General features: G+C 46.8%; 1 protein-coding gene across 3 annotated transcripts in view; it reads left to right on the top strand.

The window, feature by feature from the left end:
- The first annotated feature begins 990 nt into the window (after window positions 1-990).
- The window catches only part of Trim2 (tripartite motif containing 2), a 155,795-nt gene continuing 130,456 nt past the window's right edge, over window positions 991-26,329 (top strand). The window contains exon 1 of one of the 3 annotated variants that reach the window (XM_076574319.1): window positions 991-1,450. In XM_076574319.1, coding sequence (XP_076430434.1) covers window positions 1,361-1,450 — 90 coding nt within the window. In that variant the 5' untranslated portion in view covers window positions 991-1,360. Of the gene's footprint in view, window positions 1,451-1,736; window positions 1,930-26,329 lie in introns of those variants that run through there. The other 2 variants (XM_076574323.1, XM_076574324.1) reach the window with 2 other exon arrangements.

Below are 26,329 nucleotides of genomic sequence, written 5' to 3'. Positions count from 1 at the left end.
GACTACCTAGCCCATGTTACATAAGAAAATCCAATAAATCCCCTTTGTAATACAAACGCCCATTCTATCGGTTCTGTTCTTTGGAGAACCCTGACTAATATGATGACTATTTTCTGTCAGTACTTTGAAAATATTCTCCTGGCTTCTGCCTCACTGTTGTATGGATTGGTCACTTATAAAGAAAAAAATGTCAACGGTCATCCAATTTTCTCATTTTTCTAGATGTCTAATCTGTGGACTTTATTGCACTGTCTGACTTTAGGCAGAACATTGCTAACACTCACTTGCTCTTCTGTACGGGCGTTTGTGTAGCCTTCGCCCAGGAAGCTGCTTTCCAGTTGACTCTTCTCATGCTGTCTTACTTCCGTCACAGAGTGCCTACATGTGGCTTGACGAGTTTAAGCTTCTTACCCAAATCTCAAGATGGTAAATGCACATTCAGGTTTTTAATAAGTGGGGTAAGCTTTCCTAGGCCCTAGCTTTCTCAGACAATGAGTGAAATTTTGTAGCCACGCGCTCCTCACAGCCGGAGTTCTTGAATGTCTGCGCATGACATCATTCTTGGTTAACTATTACCTCCACGAGGGATTCCCTCTGTTTCCAACATACTTAGGGGCTTTTACTTATTCCAGCCTGGGGCCAGTTCGTGCTGGGAAATCCCTTTTAAGCATCTTAAACAGATTGAAAGAAATACACTAAAAAAACTATGGAGTTTGTTATACAGGCAAGTGTAAACTTGCTTGGTAAAGAGGGGTGCAGCGACAGTCCCCAGTCTGTGACACCCAGGCTCTTGAGGTTCAGCCGGCATCCCCCTAATATCTCTGTTTTCTTATCCCTGCCCTCCCAACCAGTCCCTAGCACAGCCCTGAATCCGTATTTAAAGCAGCATCCATTGACATTATTCCTGGCACACCCAGAGCTGGGTCGCTGTTGTCAGGGCAACAGCGTGTCTGCAGGGAGCACCAGCTCTCCAGGGTTTCCAAGGCAACCACTCCGCAGAGTGGAAGCAGGTGCAGCGCCCAGAGTAGAGCCCTGGGGCGGAGCCAGCTGGGGTGAGGACCCTTGGGGGATCGAGAGGAGTGGCCGCTAGGCTGTGGTGTGCTCTGATCGGCCTTGTGCTTGCTCTAAAACATCACTTTCCGTGGAATATTCGGCTTTGATGGTGCACTTGCAAAACCGAACCGCCGATTCCTCCCGGCTTGGTGTACCCAGCTTGTCTCCAGCAGCCGCTTGCGCTTTGGAAATGGTCCAAGTGGATGAACTGCAGCGGAACATCCCCACACAGTAAGGTCCTGTTGAACAGAGTCTAGGAACAGACGAGGGAATTGATGTGCGCCACTAAAACGTGAGGCGTAGTTGCATGGGCTTGTTGCGCATCGCCCAAGTGCCCAGGACGTCCGTCCCACCAAGGCCCCGGAGTCAAGTAGGAAACCCGGCTGGAGGAAGCCGCGTAAGGTCCTTTCCATTTGAGATGCAGGTTAGCTCACCTGCCCAGTACTCGCCTCTGGTTTGGTTTATTCGCCTGGTTTCCTGAAAGAAACGCTGCCAAGTGCATAGGCAGGAAGAGAGGTTTCTGGAGGGTTCCTTGACATTTAACCTTGGCGTGGTGGGTCCCTGTGCGATCTTTCCTAGGGCTGAGACTGGGAGACCGCGGTGCAAGGCGCCAACTTGGTCCCCGCGCCTGTCATCTGCGGCTCCTCGGGGGTGTGGGGGGGTGTGGGGGGGAGGGGCGGGCTGTCTGACACAGTTATTAAACCCGGCAGCTGCGTTGGCGGCACCGGGGAGCATTTTGGGGGAGCTCGCGGAAAATAAGGGGCTGCCAGCTGGCCGTCTGCTCGTCCCTTCTCGCTGCCTGAAAGGCGGCCCGCAGAGCTTCCTCGTGGTTCGATTGGGGACTAGAGTTCGGGCGCTTTGGCAAACACTTGAAACGTGAGTACAGGCCACCTCGGCGGTGGCAGGCGACGGGCTGGGAATGCTTCCGGCTTGGCGACAGGACCGGCTGCGGTGGGAGGGTGGATGGATGGGGGGCGGGGGCGAGCACACTCTCGACGCACGTCGCCACGCCTCGTCCGGAGGGACTTGAGCTCCGGGTTGGTAGCATATCGCGCGTGAGGACCGCTCCTATATGTGGACCCAACACAAAAGAAACTTAGGCCTAGGCAGCCGAGGTGCAAAGTCCTGGTCAGCCACTTGGGAAATTTCGCAGGAAGCCTTACACTGTAGGGTTGGCTCACAGCAATGAGACATAGCTTACGCTGTCCCGTCCGTGGGGACCTTTGTGCACTGTGCAGGGAGTCCCTGAAGCCACCTAGCTGCGCGGCATGCTCACTGCCCCTGGGTCTGGGTCCAGGTAGGATTTCAGAGTAGTGAGAGGCTCCAAGCTGTTCCCTTCCCTGCACGTGATGTTTGTTCCTCGGGGCAGGCTTTTTGTTTGTTTGTCTTTTTTGGAAAGACCCCAATTTCCTCCTTTCTCCACAAACTATGAATGTTGTAAAGGGTATGATAGGTTTTGTTTGATGTTGCCATTGCTTGTTAGAAGAAATCTTGGCGTTCTTTTTTATCTTTAAAAAAATCTTGGCTTGTTTTTTATATTTAATTTGGGCAAGATTTTCAACTTTACAGACCTGGCAGCATGCAAGGCCTCTCTGTGGTCTCTGAATGTCTTGAGGAATCTGGCTTTCCCCGAGGTGTTCTGAAAAGTGATCAACTCAGTCCAGTGGCTCCTAAATGCCATGTCCAGAGACCGGGCTGCCCTTTGATGTTTGGCTCAGAAACCTGCGCTCTTATATTTTTGGTTGTGAGCCTAGCCTTTAATGGCTGAGCCATCTCTCTAGCACTCGGGATCTCTGTGAGTTCGAGGCCAGCCTGGGCTACCAAGTGAGTTCCAGGAAAGGTGCAAAGCTACACAGAGAAACCCTCTCTCCAGAAAGAAAAGAAAAAAGAAAAGAAACCTGCGCTCTTGTCTGGTCCAGTCTCCTGCTGCCTCCTGCGGTCTCTGTGCAAAGTTTGTTTCTGTGTGATTTCTCCTTCCTTCCTTCCTTCCTTCCTTCCTTCCTTCCTTCCTTCCTTCCTTCCTTCCTTTTTCTTTTTTTCTTTTTTCTTTTTCTTTTTTCTTTTTTTTGCGGGGTGGGGGAGTATTGAGACAGGGTTTCTCTGTGTAGCTTTGCACCTTTCCTGGAACTCACTCTGTAGCTCAGGCTGGCCTCAAACTCACAGAGATCCGAATGCCTCTGCCTCCTGAGTGCTGAGATTAAAGGCCTGCGCCACCCCCTTACCCTAGAAGGTACCACAGATCCAAGACCAGTACAGGTTGGGGATGCCAGCCATGATCAAGTGCTGGAACTTTCCAGGTTACATCTCCTCAGGCATAACCCGGCCACGGAAAACAACTTTCAGCTCAGCTTAACACATAGGCTAAGGTTTGGGCAGATCTTCCAATTCTGTTTTCCCTGAGTAGCTCCTGTCAGCCTGACCTTTCAGGGTTGTTTTAATAAGAGCAAGCAGGACAGGTGCAAGCAGAATGGGGGGTGGGGGTGGGGGGTAGTTAACACTCAGAAAACCAGCAACCAAATATGGCTTGGAAACTCAACTGATTAGAAATTAGTTCTCATTTATAAGGAACTAAAACTGTTATGGATGCACATGTGGACCCTCCAATCTTACACATGGGATTTGGGGCCCTGACTCCAAATCAGAGCTGGTATTTGGTGCTTGAGTTCTCAGTAAATCTTGATTTTCATCCCATGGTGTGGTTTCAGTTCCTTGTTAATAAAAATCAGATTATGACCAAGTTAAAGTGTTGTGAAAAACAACTGATGTAGTTCTGAGATACTAAGTGTGACATGGATCCAGAAATAAGCCTTTCTATTAACTTCTGCAGTAGAATAAAAGGATGCTGTTCCCAGTGTCTCCTGATCTTTACAGGAAATGTGGAAAAATGAGTGGGGTATTGAGAATGGGACAGCCAAAACAGTGGAACAGAGACCCCAAAAAACCAAGGCTGTTTTAGGGAGAGAAAGAAAATAATTTAGCTATGGCCAAATGGGGTTAGAGAGAAGGGAGGGAGAAAAACCAGATTTTGATTGTATCTAACCAAGAGATTCTAAAATGGTGCTGTTCACCGCCTAGGAGCATCTAGAAGAAAATAAGTGGTCACCCACTTTTCATGCCCTAGACATTCTTAACCCTTTCAGGCCTAGCCACCCTTAGCCTTGGCTTCAAACCTTGGGCCTTTAAGGTCATTTCCCAGGCTCAGATTTTAACTCACCTGGTCTGTTGCTGCAGGGGCAGACAGGGAGCAGAAGTATGCAGAGAAGCCATGGCCTGATGGGGTTAACTGTGAGGACAGCAGGAGCCCATTTTCAGGCTAGCCGGCTCTGTGGGAGGGAGCCAGGAGTCTAGCTTTCAATTTGTTAATAGGAAACCACCAGATCTTTAAAGGTTGGCCACTAATTAAAACATCTAAAAGCACGTTGTGCTTGCCAGACAGGATGCCTCTGCTAGAGCTGGCTTACAATCCGGATTGGGCAACCTCACCAGACCTTGCCTTTCCAGAAAAGGGCGCCAGGGGACCAAGGTAGGGTGGGGTGGGCTATCTGTTGCCCCAGGACCCCTAGCTTCACTTCTTGAAGTTTATGCTCTTTCTTTCTTTCTTTGAAAGAAGGACTAAGCTTTTTTGTCCACCCTTCCTTCCTGGAGCTGCAGGTGGAGCATCGGGCACATGCCGGCCTTGTTCCTTGTGAAGGCCCAACACTTTGTGGCCTGTGGTCTCTGGATTATTGAAATGAAGAAACATCCTCTAGTTTGGCTGTGAATTAAAGGAGGTTGGTCTGCAGAAACAGACCATACCTGTCTCCTCCCCAAATTCAACCCCACAGAGTTCCCTGGCAGCTTCCTTTGGAGGTGGAAATGGTCAATGGGGACTGGGAAATGAAGGGACAGTATCAACGGGTCATCCTTGCTGTCTGCTGTGCTGGAGAGCGGGCGTATGGGAAGGGGGGGGGGTGGTAAGAAAACATAGGCTGTCTTATGTATATAAGTAGTACTGACAGGAGCATAAGACCTATTCTCAGTTTACATATATCTTCAATTCCCTTCTCTAAGCCACACAGGCAATGAAAAGTGTTGTATCTGCATTAGTAAAGAGGAAGCATCCAGCGTCGCTCTTCACAGTCTTTGTTGGGTGCAGAAATGACTCAGGGGACCGATCTACAAGATTGTCTTGTTTGCATTCTCCCTACCTCGTCTTTGGGACATGGCTCTTGTGTTTTGACTTGGTTCTGTGTGGCTTTTGTTCGGGGTGTTTTGACGTATATTAACCATACATATTTATGGGGAACAATTTAATGTTGTGTACATATTTATCTTGTGTAATGATCCAGTGGGGTAATTAGCATACTAAAGTTTCAAGCACTAGTAATTTCTCCGTGACAAGACCATTTGAAACCCTGTCTTCTAGTTATTTTAAAACGGGATGCGTCTTGTGAGCCGCAGGCATCCTGCTGTGTGAACACCAGGATTTGGGACTCTCATCTGCATGCAGTTTTAGGCCGGTGGCAAAGCTCACCCTGTTCTCGTCCCCCTCCTCCCTCAGCCTCCGGGAACCAAGGCCTGCTCTTGACCTCTGTGACATCAGGTCTTCGGCTCCACTTATGAGTGAGGTCATCCAGTGCTTTTCTTTCTGTGTGTGGCTTGTTTCCTCAATGCAATGTCTTCCAGGTCCAACGTGCTGCAAATGACAGGGTTTTGCTCTTTTTATGCCCACATGGCACCCCACTGTACACGTGTAGCGCATATTCTTCATCCATTCGTTCATTTGTGGATGAGCACTTGGGTTGATTCCATAGCTTGGTGACTCTGCAAAGTTTTGTAATGGGCACGGGCCAAAGGTATTCCCTGGCCATGCTGATTCCATCTCCCTTCACTATCTATGGTGGTAGAACTTCCAGATCACACACAGTTTGGGTTTCAGTTTTTGAGGAATGCTGTCCTGTTTCCCACCACAGCTACACTCATTTCCATTGCCACCGATTGTATCCAAAGGTGCTGGATTCTCACAGCCTCACCGGTCATGGTTTCTTGACTTTTTGATCGCAGACGTGTGAGCCCGGGTGAGTTGATATCCTCTTGTGGTTCTGATTTAGATTCTCTGGTGATCAATGCTTGAGCGTCCCCCTGCCCCCCATTACTCCTTGGTTATTTGTATGTCTCAGTGACCTAGCTTTAACTGACTTGCCATCTTGGTCATAACTACCATTTTGCTTACCAAGTGGCCCTGGCACACATTCTAAACCCTTCAAGAAAAAACAAAGCCATTTAAAAAGTCAACTAAATGTTTTATGCAATGCCTAGACTAGTTTTTTTTTTTTTTTAACCAATGTTGGTCATGTCGATAATTTTTGAAGAAAGCCAGCTATATCCAGCTGCTCTGTCTAGCTTAGTATAACAGACCCCACCCTGCCCTGCCCCCCTCCCCCCCACCTCAGGATCACAGGACCCTCTTCTCTTGCTGATGCCAAAGCTCACCTTTGTTTGTAAGTCTCTAGTAAACTGCACCTTGTACAACTTTGGACAGTTCCTCCCATCCTTTCTCCCACTTCTCAACGTCTTTGCAGCTGGTTCCTTTTTTTTTTTTTTTTTTAATAATCTTTTTTTAAAAATATTTATTTATGAGCCGGGCGGTGGTGGCGCACGCCTTTAATCCCAGCACTCGGGAGGCAGAGGCAGGCGAATCTCCGTGAGTTCGAGGCCAGCCTGGGCTACCAAGTGAGTTCCAGGAAAGGCGCAAAGCTACACAGAGAAACCCTGTCTCGAAAAACCAAAAAAAAAAAAAAAAAAAAAAAAAATTTATTTATTATGTAGAGTGTTCTGCCTGCATGTGTCCCTGAAGACCAGAAGGGGGCACCAGATCTCATTACAGGTGGTTGTGAGCCACCATGTGGTTGCTGGGAATTGAACTTAGGACCTCTGGAAGAACAGTCAGTGCTCTTAACTGCTTGAGCCATCTCTCCAGCCTCCTACAGCTGGTTCTTATACCTGAAATGTGTATTTTTTTCTGAGAAGTGATGTGTCTGGTCAAAATTTTTTGGTCCATTTTAAAATCAGATTCTTTGTTTCTTGTCATGAGATGCTGAAGCTTCCTTATACATTCTGGATTCTAACCCCATGTCAGATGGAGAGTCGGTAAATATTGTCCTCTGCAGTTGGTCCCATCACACTATTGATGTCTACAGATGATGTATGGTCCCATCACACTATTGATGTCTACAGATGATGTAGAGCCTTTTAGTTTGGTCTGTTTGGACTTTTGTTTTCCATGAGTACTTCTGAGGTCTTATCCAGAAAAATCCTCACCCAAGTCGTTCACTTGAAGTACATCTCTATTTTGTGCCTTCATAGTTTTGTGCCTTACCATTAAGTCTAAAAAGACTCGTGGGTTTTTTTGTTGCTGTTGTTCAGTGTTGTGAATCAAATCCAGGGCCTGCACACACTAGGCAAGTGTTTATCATTAAATGACACATTTTAGCCCCTTTTAAATCACTTTAAGTTGATTTTTGTAACTTGTACGATATGGGGAGGGGTCAAGTTTCAATCATTCTTCTACACATAGATATTGAGTTTTCTCAGCACCGTTGTCTTAGCCACTGTTCTATGGTTGTGAAGAGACCATGACCAAGGCAACTTTTATAAAGAAAGTATTTAATTAGGGGCTTTACAGTTTCAGAGGGCTAGTCCATTTTTATCATGGTGGGGAGCATGACAGCATGCAGGTACATTGCTGGAGAAATAGCAGAGAGATTTGTTTACATCCTGATCTGGAGGAAACAGGCAGAGAGAGACAGAGACAGAGACAGAGACTGGGCCTGGTGTGGACTTTTGAAACCTTAAAGCCCACATCCAATGACACACCTCCTCCAGCAAGGCCACACCTCCTAGTCCATCCCAAACAGTTCCACTCCCTGATGACTCAGCATTCAAACATATTAGGGCCATTTTCATTCAAACCACCACAAGTGAACTAAAGAGGCAGGCCTTTCCCTGGTATGTTGGCACCTTTGGTGCAAGGGCTGCTGGATGTTGGGAGGCAGACACTGACTGAGGACACGGTTTTGTTGATAGCAGAACACGTTCTTCTCTCTAGCAATTGTCCCTGCCATTGCGCTGAGATGATGATACCTTGAGAGCCATTTGGGGTGACACTGAGACCTGTCTGAGCAAAATGACAGAGACTCCATGCAGAAGGCATGAGCACGTGCCACGGTCTGAGACACAGAAGGCAGTCTTGTCCATCAATGAAACCAGAAGTCTTTTAGTCCTTCCTATTTTCACATCCCACGGGCTCTGGTACAAGCAAAGCCACAGTGATGTGATGCAGGGGCCATGTTTCCCCCATTGGTGGCAAAAGCTCCTGACATGTCTGAGTCCCTTCATCTGAGCTCATCAAAGTCAAAAAATCAAGGCTGACCACCCAGTGTTTTCACTATTGTTGAGACAGGCAGGAGTTCTGAAGCTAGAAGCTAGAAGCCTCCCACAGAGAAGGGAAAGAAGTAGCACCCAAGTGTCTGGTTGGATTCTTTTTGAGGAAACTCTGAAGTCTGTCTTGGAAGGGTAGATTCCACAGCAGCCTTGACACGGAGGTGGCCAGGATGCCCTGGCCTGGCATACCCATCCTCTCTTGGTGACGGCATCAAAAAATGCTTGACTCTTTTCCTGGAACTGTAGATTATCACATTCCACCCTGCCAGCCTCTGCCAACCTGGACCAGTTCCCAAGGATGAGAGGATGTTTGCTGGAGTGCTGACACTTGTTTGATGTCTGCCAATGCCCACATCTAACCACCAAGCAGCCTCGGGCTCTACCCAGAGTTCCTCTCTCTCTACACTCCGGTCAAACATGAGACCATCCTGCAGAGTGTATGTGGGGACCAGCTTTTCCTGACGCCCTGCCTTTCTTCCTGTGACAGCTCAGGCTGCTTTTTAAGCTCCACTTGCTGCCCCAGGTCCTAGGACATCAACTTCTGTCCTTCTCTGGCTTGACAAGTTTCCTGTCAAGAATCTATTTATATAATCACCATGTAATTTTCCTGAAGGTAGTCTGTCTGGTTGCCTTTCTATTCTAGACCATTCCTGTTGGCTCCTAGTGTTTTAACATATTTGATACTGTTTGAAAGGTTTACGTTAGGATGGAAGGAGAAAGAGAGGAAGAAGAGGAGGAGGAGGAGGAGGAGGAAAAAGAGACGAGAGGCTAAGTTATTCTCCTCAACTTACTCATGGTAGTAGCAGAAAAATCATTATGCAACTGTGTATCCATGACTAATATGGGTAAGGCCAATATTATGAGCTATAATTGGATTTTTAAAATAGTAATCCCATGAAAATGTTATTTTATTAATTATTATCATTAGTAATTACATTATTTTTTTGCTGCTCTGGAGATAAAACCCAGGGCCTGGCACATGCTAGGCAAGTGCCACTGAGTTACATTCCAGCATCATTTTTTTTTTTTTTTCTTTTGGAGACAGGGTTTCACTGTGTAGCCTTGGTTGGCCTGGAGTTTACTATGTAGACCAAGCTGGTCTTGAACTCATAGAGATCTGCTACCTCAGCCTCCCAAGTGCTGAGCTTAAAGACGTGCACTGCTATGCCCAGACCCATTTTATTGTAAAGTGGATTATTCTCATTATTATATAGTGACAAGCTAGAAATGAAATTACCTGTTAATATATAGTTATATATAATAGTCAACAAGAATACAGAAAAAATAACTCTATTAAGGATTAATTACTCTGTTTCTCCCACAAGGATTTTTTTTTTTTTTAGGAAGCATTTTGCAGTTTTTAAAAATTAACTCTTACCAATCATGTTTAGGAGGAAGATTCATGCACAAAAGCCAGACACAGAATAAACAATGACTACGCTATCAAGTACTGCTAGACTGTCAGGTGCCAGGGCAGGTGTTAGCCAGTCCATGCCAAGCCTGGGAAGCAAGGACTGGTACCTGCCCACAGTCAGGTAACTGAGTGGTGGTGCCTGGGCTCCAAGGACTTGTCTCTAACTGGAGAGGGAGGCAGAGGTGGTACCCAGCTGTGGAGGGTCAGGAGGCTGAAGGAGCTGGAGTTTGGGCTCAGACAACAGGGAAGAACATAGGTTGGGTCTCTGAGGCGGGTGATGGGGGGCTGTGGCAGGTGGGTGGAGAGCAATTTGCTGGAGACACTGAGCCCCAGTGTCCTCCTGAAAATGACACAGTCACTGCAGGCTGTTTTAAGGGCTAGGACAATTGCTGTAAAGGGTCCAGCGTGGCTCACGGGGCACAGGTGACTATATGAGTATTGTCATCAGAACAAAGACAAGATGAGACACTGCCAGATTTCACTATGGAAAAATGAGGATTTGGAACTTCCTATCACAGTGGTCATGCACCAAGGGCCACCTGTGCTCAGTAAGAAGTGAGGCTTTCTTACATTCAAAGCTCTCTGAATTTGACAAATTCCTATTAAGACCCTTTGAGTGTCTGCCTGGGTTAATGTCCTCTCTCTTGTCTCTAGAATTCAAATGTTAATACTTCAAAAATTCATTAAAATGCAAACGCATTGTAAGAGGTTTTCTTCTGTATAAATAAATGATAAGTATTTGAGGAAATAAGTATGTTTAGCTTGATTTAAGCACTACATACAGTATATACACATATCACAGCCTCATGTGGTATCCCATTAATGTGCTCAATTGTGTGTTTTTATGCACCAATTGTAAAATAACTTCCATTTAATTTTTAAAATAAACTAGAGCTCTTTCCTTTTAATGTCATCTGTTACAATCGTCTGTTAGCATTCTTCAGCACACCTCCTGTTCTCCCCACTCAAAGGAACGTCATGTCTGCCTACACCCTGCCTGCCTTTTTGTTCTTTTTGCTAGTGTGCTGGTGTGTATTTTGAAGAATGCCATCACTGTTGTAATATAGTTTGAGGATAGAGAAGATACATTTAAATTCTGAGTCTGCACTGCAGACCCAGAACCTGCTAATGCGCTGTTGCTTGCTTGTTAGTTTTCGTGATGTCATAAGGTAGTGGTTCTCAGCCCTCCTAATGTTGCAGCCCTTTAACACAGTTCCTCATGTTATGGTGACTGCTGTGAGCCGCAGAAATGTGAAGCAGGAATTCAGCTGACTATGGCAAAGCTAGTACCTGGAAGAGCAGGGCTCTTCCAGAGGATACAGCCAAGCCTCAAGGAGTCTTGGTGATATTGGCTTTTGAATATATTAGCTGTGTCCTACAATGAATTTCTTGTGGGCTACTGTAGCTTTCCCATTTGATTATTCATTGCGCACAGTTTTCCCCTATTGGGGTATTTGGATAACATCCCAGGCTTTTGTTCTCCTGTTTAGCATTAGACCCAGAAGTTTGTCTTTCTGTAATTATCTCCATTAGCAAGTATCCAGCTAGGGTGTTCTCCAGACAAAAGCGTTTTATCTGAGATACTTCTCAAACATCCAAGGACTGACTGCAGATAGATAAGCATTCAGACCACCTGCTAGTCTCCTGAAGTAAGGTAAATATACATACTGAGACAACCCCCAAGGCCAGGCAGATGTTAGGTACAATGCTTTGTTCTTGTGCAAATTAAGCTTAAACCCTCCTTTCTCCCATAGCCCAAGTCCCCCTTTGACAATTAACTCAGAACAAAAGGGTTTTTACACACCAGGTACATCAAGCTGTGACACAGGCTGCCTAGCCACCGAGTTCACCTCCCCCACCCTACCAGAAAATGGCACAGCTTGGACGGATTTCAGCACCAAGGGAAAAAAAGGCAGTTTTATTTTTGCTCAGTGACTTATAGAATCTTAACATTTTACCTAACCACGCCTAAGACTATAGTTTGAGCACATAAATTCCTTTTTTTTTTTTTTTTGATCTGTTAACTAAATTTAACCCTTAGTTGATTCATTCCCCATGAGTTCCCTTTCCTTTGGGGTTGCTGTGACAGCTGGCAGTTATTGCTCTTTGTGTAGATCTTATCACCTCTCTGTTTGACCCTGAAAGAATTCAAGCCTGGTGGTAACCTTGCCTTGGCCAGAGCATTGCTGATGGCATGGGTATATGACTGAAACCCTCAGAGACTTGGAGGAGAATTAAGATGGGGAAGAATTAAGATGGGAGGAATTAAGATAGGAAGAACTAGATGGGAAATTACGAGATGGGCAGAACTAAGATGGGAAGAGCTAAGAAGGGAGAATTAAGATAGAAATATCAGCCAAGAAAGGAGCCAAGAATGAGAGCAGAAAAGAAGCAGTGTAGAGAGAGAACTGACTCAGCATAAAGTGAACGGACAAAAGAGTCTCGTGTACACAGATTCAGTCAAGAATCTCTCAGCTTAATTAATTCGCCGCTGGTTCCATCTCTTCTGGAACTCTGGGGAAAGACTATAGAGGGGCTGGACCCCTCTGTAGTCGTTGTTAGGTGACCCCCCCCAACCATAAAATCATTTTCTCTGCTACTTTACAACTGTAGTTTTGCTACTTTTCAGAATCATAATGTAAATATCTGTGTTTTCCTGTAGTCTTAGGTGACCCCTGTGGAAGGTTAAGTCGACCCCTCCAAGGGGCGGGGGTCTCAACCCACAGGTCTCAACCCACTGTCATAAGGGACCCACGAGCCTTGCACATGCCGGGAAGCAATCTGCCACTGGCACCATAGCTCTGCTTTTTGAAATGTAACAAATATTTGGGCCTGAGAGATGGCTCCTCAGTAAAGGGCTTGGTTTGCAAACCTGAGAACCTAAATTCAATCCCCAGAATTCCAACAAGAAGCCAAGTATAATGATGCTTGCTGGTAATCCCCGGAGGAAGAAATGGGAATCCCTGAGACTCACTGGCCAGCCAGCCTGGCCTACTTGGCAAACTCCAAGCCAGTAAGAGATGTAGTCTCAAAATAAAAGTGGATGGCGTTCCTGAAGATGACACCTGAGGTTGTTCTGTTGTCTGGCCTCTGAACACACACACACACACACACACACACACACACACACACACACACACACAGCCATATGCATATCTGCACACACATGGAAGAAACATCCAGTCAAAGTACTTCCTGTCTCCGAAAGTAAGAGTCCTTCAGAGGTGGGAGATTGGTTTGAAAGGGTTTCTTTAAACCCGTGTGTCTGGCTCCCGAGACAGATTGTGTGTCCACTATGTGGTCTGTAGTGTACACACATCCCATTTGCATTTCTGGGAAGCTAACAGTGCTGTGAGTACAAGGCCGTATGTTGTCCACAAAGGGTCACATCTGCTCGCTGCTACTATGAGAGGGGAATTTTGTGAAAATCCAGAGGTGGAATCCCCAGGATCGTCTGTTTCCCTGTAATACTAATAATAATATTATCCCTGCATGTGTTCCTATATGCCACGTGTTTACCTTTGGAGTAAAAACTACAGTTTCCCTACACCTTTGGTGGTGTGTTGTTTCCGCCCTGATTCTTCTGTTCACACCTTTCCGGAGCTGCCCAGTGAGTGCATCTTAGAATGTGAGTCCAGCGCAGTCCCTGCATGGTGATTCTGAATACCTTTCTCATGGCCTTTTTAAATATTCTTCTGAAAAATATCTCCCAGCTCTTTCCCTCCCCTGGCCTATCATACCCTTTGAGTTGGTCTTGATTGACATAAGGGGAGGAAGCTGCCTCTGCATTCTGGTATTTCGTGGGGATTTGCCCCAATTCCAATGTTTCATAATTAGCCAATTTGACCATTTGGCCCTTTTCAATATGCAAACCCACACTTTTCTGAAAGTTTGTGGGGAAACACCCAGCTTCCCCCCTGCATTTCCTCTGCCCTCCCTGCTGGGACTCCAGCCCACTGAAAATCCACACATGTGCTCCCCCTGTGAGTTTCTTCTGTGCTATGCCACGAGAATTTCTAAAGTGCTCTCCCCGCGATCTGAGAATACCCGGTCTCTGTTTCACAGATGCGATAGCTCTGTGCCGTGAAGATAGTAGAGTGACTTCATCTTTCCCCTTTGTTTCTGTGTCTCCGACTTTCCTCTGTGGTTTTAGTTTTGACTCGGCCTTTTTCTTTTCTCTGTGCCCGGAGAGCTACACTGGTAGACTTTGTAGGGTGACCTGGCAATCAACCAGGTTTTCTTTTAGTGACCCCAAAAGGCAGTGTGGGAAGGATTTTTTTCTCTAATGAGACCATTTGGTTTCTTCTAAGTGTGAAAAGCAACTCGGTGCTGGGTATGACTCAGTGGAGGAGGCTTGCCCAGCACATGGAGGCCCTGGTCCCTCCTCCTCCTCCTCCTCACTTCAGGGCAGGGGAAGGGGATGCCTTCGGAGAAGTCTTCTTGTTTGGGTAAATAAAACAGATTTTGCGGTCTTGTTTGTTTGTTTTTTGAGACAGGGTTTCTCTGTATAGCCCTGGCCATCTTGGAGTTTGTTCTGTAGACCAGTCTGGCCTTGAACTCACAGAGATCCAGCTGCCTCTACCTCCTGAGTGCTGGGGTTAAAGTACACTACCATGCCTGGTTTGATTTTGGGTCCATGCCTTTAATCCTAGCACTCCAGAGGCAGAGGCAGGCAGATCTCTGTGAGTTCGAGACCAGCCTAGTCTACAGAACTAGTTCCTGGACAGCCAAGGTTACCCAAAGAAACCTTGTCTTAAAAACAAAACCAAACACAAACAAAATAGAGCACAAAGGGAGCAGGTCCAGACACACAGTGTGACCATAATTTTAACCGAAGTCTTCCAGAGTTAAACTCTGCTGAGAGTCTGCAGATTAAATTTCTCTTCTAAAGTGAAAACTATTTTTTCAAGTTTTTCTTTTCTGTTTATACTCTGGTGTTTGTACACATCTGCATTTGTGAGTGTGTGTGTGTGTGTGTGTGTGTGTGTGTGTGTGTGTGTGTGTGTGTAGGGGGCATACATTTGTGTGCATGTGCATGCAGGTGAATTCACATGAAGCTCGAAGCTGATATCAGGAATCATCTCTGATGGCTCTTCCATTCCACCTTATTCAGTGAGTCAGGGTCTCTCAGTCAAGTCCAGAGCTCACCTGTGTGGTTAGTCTGTCTGGCTAACTTACTCTGGAGATCCCCTGTCTCTGCCTTTTGAGTTTCAGATGGGCCACTAGGGCCCATCTGTTCTGAGGATCTGAACTCCAGTCTCGACACTCCTATGACAAGTGAGCAATCTCTCCAGCATCAGTTTTCATTGCACTTGCTTATACACACACACACACACACACACACACACACACACACACACACACACACTTCTGGTACCTTTGTATGCACATTTTTCTTCTCTTTAAAATGTTAATGTATGTACAGCTAACCATGTTTCTTTATTTTAAAAATCATCATAGATAAACCGAGAAATAACTAAGTGTCACCACAAATGGCAAATGACACTTGTCCGTAATACTCCGCATTGTCCCGACACCTTCTGTCTCTGTCACCGCTTTTGAGACAGAATGTCGGTCATCAAGCAGCTTTCAAAAGCAGGATTGAAGGGCATGGCAGCTCACACCTACGAACCCGACATTCAAGGAACAGAGGCAGGGTGGCCGATGAAAGTTCCAGGCCAACCAGGTGACATAGTGAAGCCCTGTCTCAAGAAAACAAACAACAGAGACTATAAAGGTCTGCTCCAGAGGCTTCTGCCAGACTGGCCCCTTCCAGGGGTGGTACCCACAAGAGTCTCTCTCTCACTGTTGTGTAGGTTTGACCAAAGTCTGTCCTCTCTTCATTACTTTTCCTCAGCATTTGTGTCTGCAGATCCTCCCTCCTAGAGTCTCTTTTCTCCCATGGGATTCAGGCTCTACTCACCCCCAATGCAAGAAGTGCGGAGAGGGACCCAGCTCACTCTCAGTATCCACGCTAAGCTGCAAACACATCTCTAGGGAAAGACCCCACTGCAAAGTCAACTGTGCAAATGAGCAAGACTTCTAGCAAACAGTGTTTCTTTGCTTTGGGGGTAGACAGTTCTGATTTTTTTGTGACGGAAAACTTCGTTCAGAATTCTTCTCCATATCACAGTTTGTCATTGTACCATGCTAAGTCCCCGCACAGTCCTCAATGAGTTGTTTGTTGAGAGCGCCTTCCCTTCTGATTGCCAAGTCTGAGAACAACGCATTTCTTCAGCAGGCCAGTCACGTGTGCGTGTGTTCCTTTGTGCTTTCATTGGCCTGGTTGTACGCGGTAAAAGAGCACATTCTTAAAACCCAGAATTGACCGTGAGGAATAAAAAGCCAGAGGATCCAGTTACGCTCTTCATCTTCCTAGACACTGTGTTGTCCTTGAGCTGCCAAGCCCAGGCTTTCAACTGACCGAGATCTTCTGGGTAGTAAAGAATAGACCCGGGATCTGAACCGAAACCTGCTGCTGCAACGTCTATATTCCTGATATCACTATACAGCTTAATTCCACCACGTGCATTCGTCAGGCCCTACAATAAAGTAGTGTGTGTGTGTGTGTGTGTGTGTGTGTGTGTGTGTGTGTGTGTGTGTCTGGGAGTAGACCCAGGACTTCACCAGTCCTAGGTGAGTATTCTTCCACTGAGCTACACCACAGCTCTGTGCAAGGATTTTTGCTAGCATTTATTTTTAGTATTGATTTACCTACGTCAGGGAACTAGTTAAATGAATTATGCTATATCCACAAAAGAGCAAGCTGTGCAATCACACACATACAGGCTGGAGATACAGTATCAAATATTTTCATAAGGAAAGTTATCTGCGATACTCTATTCATAGGAGGCAGACAAATCATCAATTGTGTATATTATTTTATCCTATCAGAGACTGTTTTCACAATGTATTTGTCAAGAAAACAGCTGGTGTGATAGTAATTTGCTATTATTTCTGTGTGATGACGTGATAGGTGATAATTAAAATTTTTTCAAAGAGCATTTGTTTTTTAATTAAAAATGCATAAATGGCTATACATTAGTCTTAATAATATACATATTAGGTAATCGTGATGTTTGCTTGTTTGCTTGCTTGTGACACAGTCTCATTATGCAGTCCAGGCTGACCTTAAACTCCAGATCTTCCTTTCTCAGCTTCCCCAGGGCTGAGATTGCAGGCATGTGCCAACATGTCCGTCTTAATATTCATAATTTATTGAGATTACACTATAGGCTTTGAAATAGCTCAGTGTTAATTCTTCCATTTTTTATAGCCAGTTTAATGCACTGAAAAGTACAAAATAGTCTTTCTCAGACTCTCTATATAATGATTTATAACGGCTGATTTAACTGCATTGTTAAAATGTTTTTAAGGACTGGAGAGATAGGGAATGGCCCAGCAGTTAAATAAAAGCACTGGCTGTACAATAGTGAGAACTGGAGTGTGTACGCCAGCCTCCGCATAACAAGCTGGATGTTCCACGTATGCCTGGAACCCCAGCTCTAAGGCGGGAAAAACAGAAGGATTTCTGTAGCTTGTTGGCTTCCAGCCTAGCTGGTGAAACAGGTTTAGGAAGAGACCCTGCCTCAAAGGACTAAGGGGAGAGTGATAGAGGACATTTGATGGCCTCCCTGGCCTCTGTATGCATGTACAGGTATGCACACTCATACACACACATGCGTAGCATGTACACACACAGAGAGACACACACAAAATTTTAAAGCATTGCCTTTTCCAGCTCTAATCTAGAACTAATTAAAAAATGCCTTAAGAGAGTTTCACTGATACAAATCCTAGAGCAGTAGAAGCATCTCATTCTCTTTACAAAGTCAGTATGTATTGAAAAGAGGTTGTTACTCGGGCACAGCTCAGGCTGATATGACCAGGTAGCTTCTTGAAAGAAATCGATCCCGGTGACCGCCTGCCTCAGAGGATGCACACTTGCACACCACACTTTAATGCATACATAGCATACATCCTGTTGTGTACCTAATGAGCCCAGGGAGACCCCAGGATGGGTTAGCAGGCTCTCCAGTGAAAACTTTACATTAGGCTCTGCTTACCACACTTGACCTGCAAGTGGATTTTGATTTAATTCCATTTGTCTATTTGGGGTAGAATTCTGTTGGTGACCATTTGAGACTGCTTTTATTTCCTGCCTCCACTTCCTAGTGGTAGCCATTTTTCAACCTGTTATTTTCCTTGTGTTATTTTTAAGTTTTATAGAGCATATGGTTGTATTTCTGTGTGCGTAATGTCTATGTGAATATATGTGGATTTATGTGATGTTTTGTGTGATTTCTAGACCACAACATTTATGAAGATTTTCAAAATTTGTTCAGGTCCACCGGTGTGTGTGTTGCACATGCATGCACACATGTATGTATGCACATGTGAGTATAGGTGCCCAGGGAGTCCAGAGAAGGCATTAGATCCCGAAAGCTGAAGTTACAGACAGTTATCAGTCACCTGATGTGAGTGCTGAGAACTAAACACGGGTCCTCTGGAACAAGAGCAAACACTCTGAACCATTGACTCATCTCACCAGCTTGTGTTTATTAAGATTTTAATGTCAAGGAAATCCACTCTGCTCAGAATGCCAACTCTGGGAAGTACTTCTCTAGTTTCCAGATAGCCTACAAGTGCTCCTTATTTACATTTTCAGTGATGTTCAAATGTCCATACATGACATCCGTCATGACCAGATATAGTACTTGTGAACTGTGTGCATTTCCCACTATCTTACAGTACTTGTTGTGTACAAATCCCGGGTTTGGCCATCCACACAATCAAGGACAGTCTGACTTCATCTGCATCTGCAGATCACAAGTGTGTGTGCTGTGGCGCTGTCCATGGAGGGACCCATAGTGACTGCAGCTGGCGAGTAGATGGCACACTTCCAGCCCCTGAGTAACAAAGTGAATGGCTTAATTGTCGGGGGTAACAATGTTAGGTTTTTAAGTGAAGAAGCAAAATGGGAAAGAGGAGGAGGAGGTGAGGGAGGAGGAGGAGAAAGGTTGAGGAAGAGGAAGAAGACAAAACAGGACCAGGCTTAACGCAGTGAGAAAGTAACTTATTCCTAGTGGAATAAACCATTTAAAACTTTCCAATTTTAGTCACCAACTAATGTTGGAGGGAAAAAAAACACATTTAGAAAAATCAGTAGGATGATATGGTGCTCTTTGAGCACTGTGCTGGATCGTTTTATGCTAACCTAACACAAGTTAAAAGTCATCTGAGAGGATGGAACCTCAACTAAGAAAATGCCTCCTAGAGGCTGGTGGAGCGGTTCACACTTTTAATCCCAGCACTTGGGAGGCAGAGGCAGGCAGATCTCAGAGTTCAAGGCCAGCCTGGTCTACAGAATGAGTTTCAGGACAACCAGGGCTACACAGAGAAGCCTTGTCTCAAGCCCCTCCATCCTCCTACCCCCCAAAAAAGCTTCCATAAGATCTGGTTGTAGGCAAACCTGTAAGGCATTTTCTTAATTAGTGATTGATGGGGGAAAGGCCCCGCCCATTGTTGGTGGTCCTGGGTTCTGTAAGAAAGCAGGCTGAGGAGCAAGCCAGTCACCGACACCCCTCCATGGACTTTGCATCGGCTCTTGTCTCCAGGTTCCTGCCCCGCTTGAGTCCCTGTCCTGACCTCCTTTGATGATGAACTGCGGTGTGGACGCATAAGCTGAGTAAACCCTTTCCTCCCCAGCTTGCTTTTGGTCGTGGTGTTTGATCCCAGCCGTGGAAACCCTAAGACAAGCCCTAAATGAGACAAATAAACAGGCCCCTCCTGGTGAGCCCCAGGCTGATGGAGAGGACACATGTGTGTGGGCACATGTGTGTGAGGGGGAACTACTTCCAAGCATCTGCCACGTCGGGGCTGGTTTTTCACACCACTAAACACAGGCTGGCAGGCGCCAAGCAACTGCCTTTTGGCTACTGAACACACCCACCTCAGAGCAAACTGGCAGGAAGTTGTGGGGGTTTTATTCCTCCCAGGAAATCTGGCTGGGATCAGGGAGAGCCTATGAACCCTACTTAGGGTCCTCATATGGCTGTACAGGTCAGCCCCACACAGCAGAACCTAGCCCAAGTCACAGGGACAGCTGTCCCTCATTTCTGTCCAGAGCAATGAAACAGGGGTCACTTTTCTTTCTTTTTTAATCCATGGTGTGTGTGTGTGTGTGTGTGTGTGTGTGTGTGTGTGTGTGTGTGTGTGTGAGTGTGTGTGAAGACCAGGGGTCAACGATGTGTGCTTTTCTCAATTGCTCTCCACATTATTTCTTGAGACCGGGTCTCTCACTGCACCTGGAGATCGGTGATTCCGCTAGACTAACTGGCCAGAAAACCCTAGAGATCTTCCTGTCTCCTCCTTCCAGCTCTGGGATTACAGGCACACGCCTCTGTGTGAGTGCTGGGGATCTGAACTCAGGTTCTCATGCTTGTTTAGAAAACACTTTACCAACTTCGTCATCTTTCCAGCACCCTTTTCTTTTGAGGTCCTGGGGATCCAGCATACGGCCTTGCACATGCTGAGAGAGCCTGTTTACCACTGAGTTACACCTAACCAGTCGGGGACATCTTCCTCTAATGACATAAAGGGCTGCTGGTGCGCTGTCCAAATAGCAGGAATGTCAGCTGTAATTACTATCAGTAGCTAGGTAGGACTACGTTAGGCCTATTTGGTCTTTTCTTTTGTATATAACATTCATAATTAGTCTGTAAAGTGAGTGCCGATGCTGTGGTTTGAATAAGCATCTCCCTAAGGCCCCTGTGTTGGTCTTCAGCCCACAGCACTGCTGGGCCATCCAGGTCCCCACGAGGAGAGTAGTTTTGTTCTATCATGTGTTTCCTGCTACGAGGTGCTGCTGCCTTACCATAGCCCACACCTTTCAGGGCTAAGGAACCATGGACGGAACCACCTGGTCCCCTCCCCCCCCCCCTTCTCAGCAGCTTTCCTTGTGGTGCTGGGGGTTGAACCCAGAGCTTTGTGCATGCTTGGCACAGATGTGTATGGAATGTGTTTGGCCCAGCCTGTGCCGGAAGACACAGGGAATCTCAGGGTCCAATCTGCAAGGGGGTGATGAGTGGCCTTAAGATAGTGAGGGAGACTAGATGGACAGTGCTCTTTAGATGGGGCAGTGAGGGAGAAATTACAGGCAACATCTGGACCTGAGGAGTGAGGATCGGGAGAGAAGGGAGCCTGGGAGAGGGGCAGTGAGGGCACAGTGTAGAGACAGGGCACGCTGGTGACTTAGAGCCAAGCCATTGTACCAAGGCAGGAGGAGGTCAGAGGGCTTGTGGGTTTGGCATGCACAGGAGCGGGAGGAGGGTGGATTTTAACCTGGACACAGTGCACAGTCATGACTGTCATGCTGTGAGCCAGTTGCAGCCAGTGCTTAAAAGCCCCATGCCAGTTTGGCCCGTCACCACCCTCCCTGCGCTGTGCTGGCAGATGAGCAAGCCTTAGGGGTGCTGGAAGGATGAGGAAGGTGGGGCACTGAGGATTCTAATTCCCAGTTCAAATCCGAGGGAAAGAAATGTAGGGGGCTGGCACTCCACCACACCTGTTCTCTAGCTTCCAGGCTGAGCAAGCCGGGCTGGAAGCTGGCTCCCGTTCTGAGAGCGCTAGCAGCCTCAGGGTCTAAGGCACCCCAGCTCCAGCTGCATGGAACCTCCCAGCCTCCTGTTGCTCTCTTGACTCCAGGTCTCAGAGAAAACGGGGAGCTGCTTGTAGTTCCTTTTCTCCCCTTACCCTTCCGGCGACTGGTCCTAGCACTCAGTGTGAAGATGCAGCACTGCGCACGCACGGAGGAAGAGTGGCCAGCACTCAATGATAGAACACTTGCCTGGCATGCATGAGGCCCGGAGTTCCAACCGAACATAGCCCCTCCCCCCAAAATGATATTTGAGACATGACAAATGTATGTATGATCTTGATTAGATCCTGGACTGGCAAGGACATTGTTGGGACAATTGGACTATGAACTGTAGATTAGGTAACAGATTGTGCCATAAAATTCCAGGGTTCAATAACCAGTGTGTGGGAACTCTTGTCCTTATTCTTAGGGATATAGTGTAGACAGTTCCTTGTAAAGTGGAGGAGAGTGAGGTTGGGGGAGGGAGGGAGACTGTTGACAGAACGTTATTCTCTGGTTTGTTTGTTGTTATTTTGCTGTAATTTTAAGCCTTTTTTATGCTCTCAATTACATTAGTCAAGGCTCAGTGAAGCTGGGACAGAAAGTTTCCAATGGCTGCTTAGTCAGTAGTAAAATTTGTTTCTCTCTCAAACAAGAGGAATGCAAAGGTGGATGGAGAGTCTGCTCCATCTCTTCAGCCACTGGCTTCCACCTCTCTTTTGTACAGACCAACAGGAAAAGGAGGCCTGCAGAAAGTGGGGGAGGAGCAAAATGGTTCCTGATGTTAGAAGACATGTTTCCTCAAAACTGTCACTTTATATTTTCTCCGACACTCTTGGGCCAAAATAGCCCCAGAGCCGAAGGTAGCTGCAAGGGAATCAGGCAATGATGTCTTTATTCTGCACAGTCCTGACCAGCATACTTAAATGTCAGTAGTTCCACAGTGCTCAGCGTGAAAGAAGCCCCTGGCTTCACACCCCAGTACCACAAAAAAAGGGAAGGGAACTAGCAGGCAATTAACAGTCTCTACCCAGCCAAGCCCCACAGGAAGACAGCTTTTACCTGGCAGCCTCAACCTCAACAAGGCTTCTCACCCTAGAGCTCTGCTGGGCATCAGACTGACTCAACCTCATTCATGCTGCTCAGTTACTGCTGTGGGTGATGGGCACCCATGGGGTGTATTCTACAGTCCTGCCGTTTCAGGCAGACTACACTCCCACACCACTGACCAGGCCAAACTCCATGGACCAGCCACTTTATTTGTTAAAGATTAATCTGTCATCTGGCATTTATTCAAGAAGACAAGCTATTTTTAAAAACTGAGGTGAAACCGAGTTTAAAAAAAAAAAAAAAAAAAAAAAAAGGCTCCAGGGCCTTCTGGCGGCTTCCAGGCTCCGGGAAGAGGAGAAACAGTCATTGTACAATTGATAGAGGGCACAGAGGCCTATTTTGTAGAAAGATAGATATGCTAATAGCAGTCTTTCTGTTCCCTTGAGATGCTAACTTCCAGGCAGGCAGTAATCTATTTTATTGAAAGGGTATCATTTTTGGAGTAGTGAAAAGAAAGGAAAAAAGATCCTTGGTCAAAGAAATTTGAGAATCTTACACCATACACACCCCTTTCTTGGCAGGTCCTGATACAAAGACATGTTAAAGGTCCCGAGAAGTCCTGCTGTAAAGAATTCTTTTTGGTTTCCCAGGCTCAGTCCACAACTCTCTCTTCAATATCATCATCTATTTGCTTCTGACCAAAGAGCTTACCTTGGGAAACACTGTGTCTCAGAGTCCACACTTTAGTGCCTTCAGAGAATCCTCAAACACTGATTCTGGCCTCTTCTCCTTTTGAGTTTTATGGAAAATGGAGTCCCTTCTAGCACAGTGAAAAGGTTTTGTTCACATGCTGAACACAGACTTTTCAGTCTCGTCGAGGAAGGGTTTGACACCTGGAAAGTGGTTTTTGTTTTGTTTTGTTTTTAAGATTTATTTTATGTGCCTCGGTGTTTTGCTTCCATGTATGTAAGTACCTCACGTGCATGCCTGATGCCCTTAGAGGTCAGAAGAGGTGTCAGATCCTCTGAAACTGGAATTACAGGTATTTGTAAGCCAGTATGTGAATGCTGAGAACTCAACTCATGTCTGCTGTAACCACTGAGCCATCTCTCCAGCCTGCACCTGAGAGTTTTTAAAGGAATATTTATGTGTGGCAGGACTTGGCAGCAGTATCTGGACTGTGACTCTTAGGTCATCCAAGCTCTCTGCAGCACTCAGAATAGGGACCTCAATGAAGTCATCCAGATGTGCTGGGTCAAGGATACTTCTTCAGGTCAATCTTGTGAGGTTTTTGTTGCTGATTCCCTATGGCTAACTTGGAGAGGACGGTAGCCTGGAGCTCCTCTATCCCATGAGCAAGTCTAAGAACACCCCAGAGTTGCATGTAAGTGGGCGAGGAGATGACAGTTACCTTCAATTTCCATCTGAACCCATCTATGAATAAGATGGGTCTGCTCTGTCTTCAGAGAGCTATAAGATAACAAGGCAACCTGGCCTCCGTGGAGCTGGTTAACCAACTGCAGTGATTTGTGCCCAAGAAATTAAGAGTCTCACTAACTCCACCCATTTGGGGCCCATTTTTAGTAATTTTGCTTTAGGGTAATGTGCGGTCTTTTGTGCAGCACACAGCACAGTTCACATGCTGCCTCATTAACTTTCACCTTCCCTAGGATAAGGGCTGTTATTCCCACCAGGACCCCGAGGCTCTAGGCAGCCTGGGGCTACGCAGCTAATTGGCACATGGCCAGGAGCACAGCCCCGACTTCCTGGTGTTGGATCTCAGCTGCTAGGGCTGAGAGCCTTCAAAAGGCAAACTTTGGAAATTGTGGTCTCACCCAGAGATATTATAAAAGTGCCCCTTTGGAACCCCTAATCCCACTCCCCTGCCAGCAAGGGCCTAACCACTGAACCATCTCCCTAGCCCCCGAGTTACGCGCTCAGGAAAGCTCGGTCGTGTAGTCCATGTTGACTGAAGTATGACTATGTGACTGTGCATATTGAGTGTCTACTTGTCCAGGCAGAGTCCTGAATGGTAGGGAAGCCTTTGTGGGTTCTAGTTACAGTTTGGGGGATGAGAGGATAGTTCCTGAGAATAAGGAATAAGTAAGTGGCCACGAGACTGCCAGGGTCAAGATCATGTGACTGTTGATCTTCTCGGCTGTGAGAGACCCTACACGACTACCTCCCAGTTTTGGGGTAGCTCTGGATTTCTGCTGTGTGTTGGCTGCTTTTGAATCACCAGGATCCAAACACTGGACAGAAGCAAGAAAGGAAGGGCTGACTTTGGTTTTCAGTCTGTTGTGGTGGGATTAAGTTATGATGAGCTGGAGGAGGAGGAGGAGGAGGAGGAGGAGGAGGAGGAGGAGGAGGAGGAGGAGGAGGAGGAGGAGGCACAGCTCCTGTGCATGGGAACAGTTGGTGGGGTCATGGTGGCAGGCATGTGCAGTGGGGGCTCCTCACATGACTGTGGGTCAGGAAGTGCAAAGCAGGATTGAAGGAGGAGCCAGCTATAACCTTGGGAGTCCTGCCCCTTAGGCACCTTCTCCCGCCAGACAGGCCTCACCTCCTGAAGGTTCCACAACCTCTCTAAACAGGGCTACTGGCTGGGGAACAACGTTCAAAACATTAGCTGGTGGGGGGACATTTTAGATTTGACCCTGAGAAACCTTCTCCTAGGCACAGAGACAAGACAGGGCGCGCTGCAGCCGGAGCATAGCACACAGAGCGGAAGGGGCATGTGGACTCAGCATCCAGCTCAGACACGGCAGTTGCTCCAATGGGTGTCATCTTGACTTGGCGTCCTCAAGCGCCTGTTCCCGCTCAGTGCTTCTCCTATCCAGATGTCCCCAGGTGACTCTGGAAAAGGTCTTGTAAAGAGTATGTAGGGCCTTTCCCTGAGAGCCTGGTGACTTCGTGCTTTGCTTGTTAGAAATGCTGCATCCTCTAGGAAGTGAGTGGTGCGGCTGACTCCTAATTAGCAGCTTTGCCTCCTCGTCTCGCATGGCCTCTGCGTCTTTGAAGGAGAAACAGGAAAAGGGGCTGAGAGTGGCCATTGGCTACCTGGGTCCACAGAGGGCTCTCGGCAGTCCATTTTACAGGCAAGGAAGCTGGAACCTCTCGATGGATCATAAGTGGCAGGAGAAGGTGAGGAAGAGGGTCTTTGACTCCGAAGCTAAATGGGAAGGGGTGGTGGTGCCATGCAGGGGATGGGCACCTCCCAAAGCCACAGTGGTTAGTATGGGCCCTGTAGATGCTGGAGAAGTTTTGCGGTTGTAGAACTTGGACATGGTGGGTAAAGACATGGGTCCACCCCAGGCTTCCTAAGGCTTAACTGTCCACATGGGTCAGGAGAGGTGTGTTATGTCGTCACAAAGGTGGGAGACTGTAGCTAGAGTTTTCCTGCCTGGCCCACAGTCAGGACAAATCTTTGTCACCCGCCAGTCCCACAGCCGCTCAGACCCAACCAAGTAAACACAGAGACTTATATTGCATACAAACTGTATGGCCGTGGCAGGCTTCTTGCTAACTGTTCTTATAGCTTAAATTAATCCATTTCCATAAATCTATACCTTGCCATGTGGCTGGTGGCTTACCGGGTCTTCACATGCTGCTTGTCCTGGCGGTGGCTGGCAGTGACTCCCCCTCAGCCTTCTGCTTCCCAGAATTCTCCTCTCTCCTTGTCCCACCTACTTCCTGCCTGGCCACTGGCCAATCAGTGTTTTATTTATTGACCAATCAGAGCAACAGATTTG

The sequence above is a fragment of the Peromyscus maniculatus genome, chromosome 6 (assembly GCF_049852395.1).
Source record: "Peromyscus maniculatus bairdii isolate BWxNUB_F1_BW_parent chromosome 6, HU_Pman_BW_mat_3.1, whole genome shotgun sequence".
NCBI classification, from domain to species: domain Eukaryota; kingdom Metazoa; phylum Chordata; class Mammalia; order Rodentia; family Cricetidae; genus Peromyscus; species Peromyscus maniculatus.
This window is presented reverse-complemented; position numbering and strand designations above follow the sequence as displayed.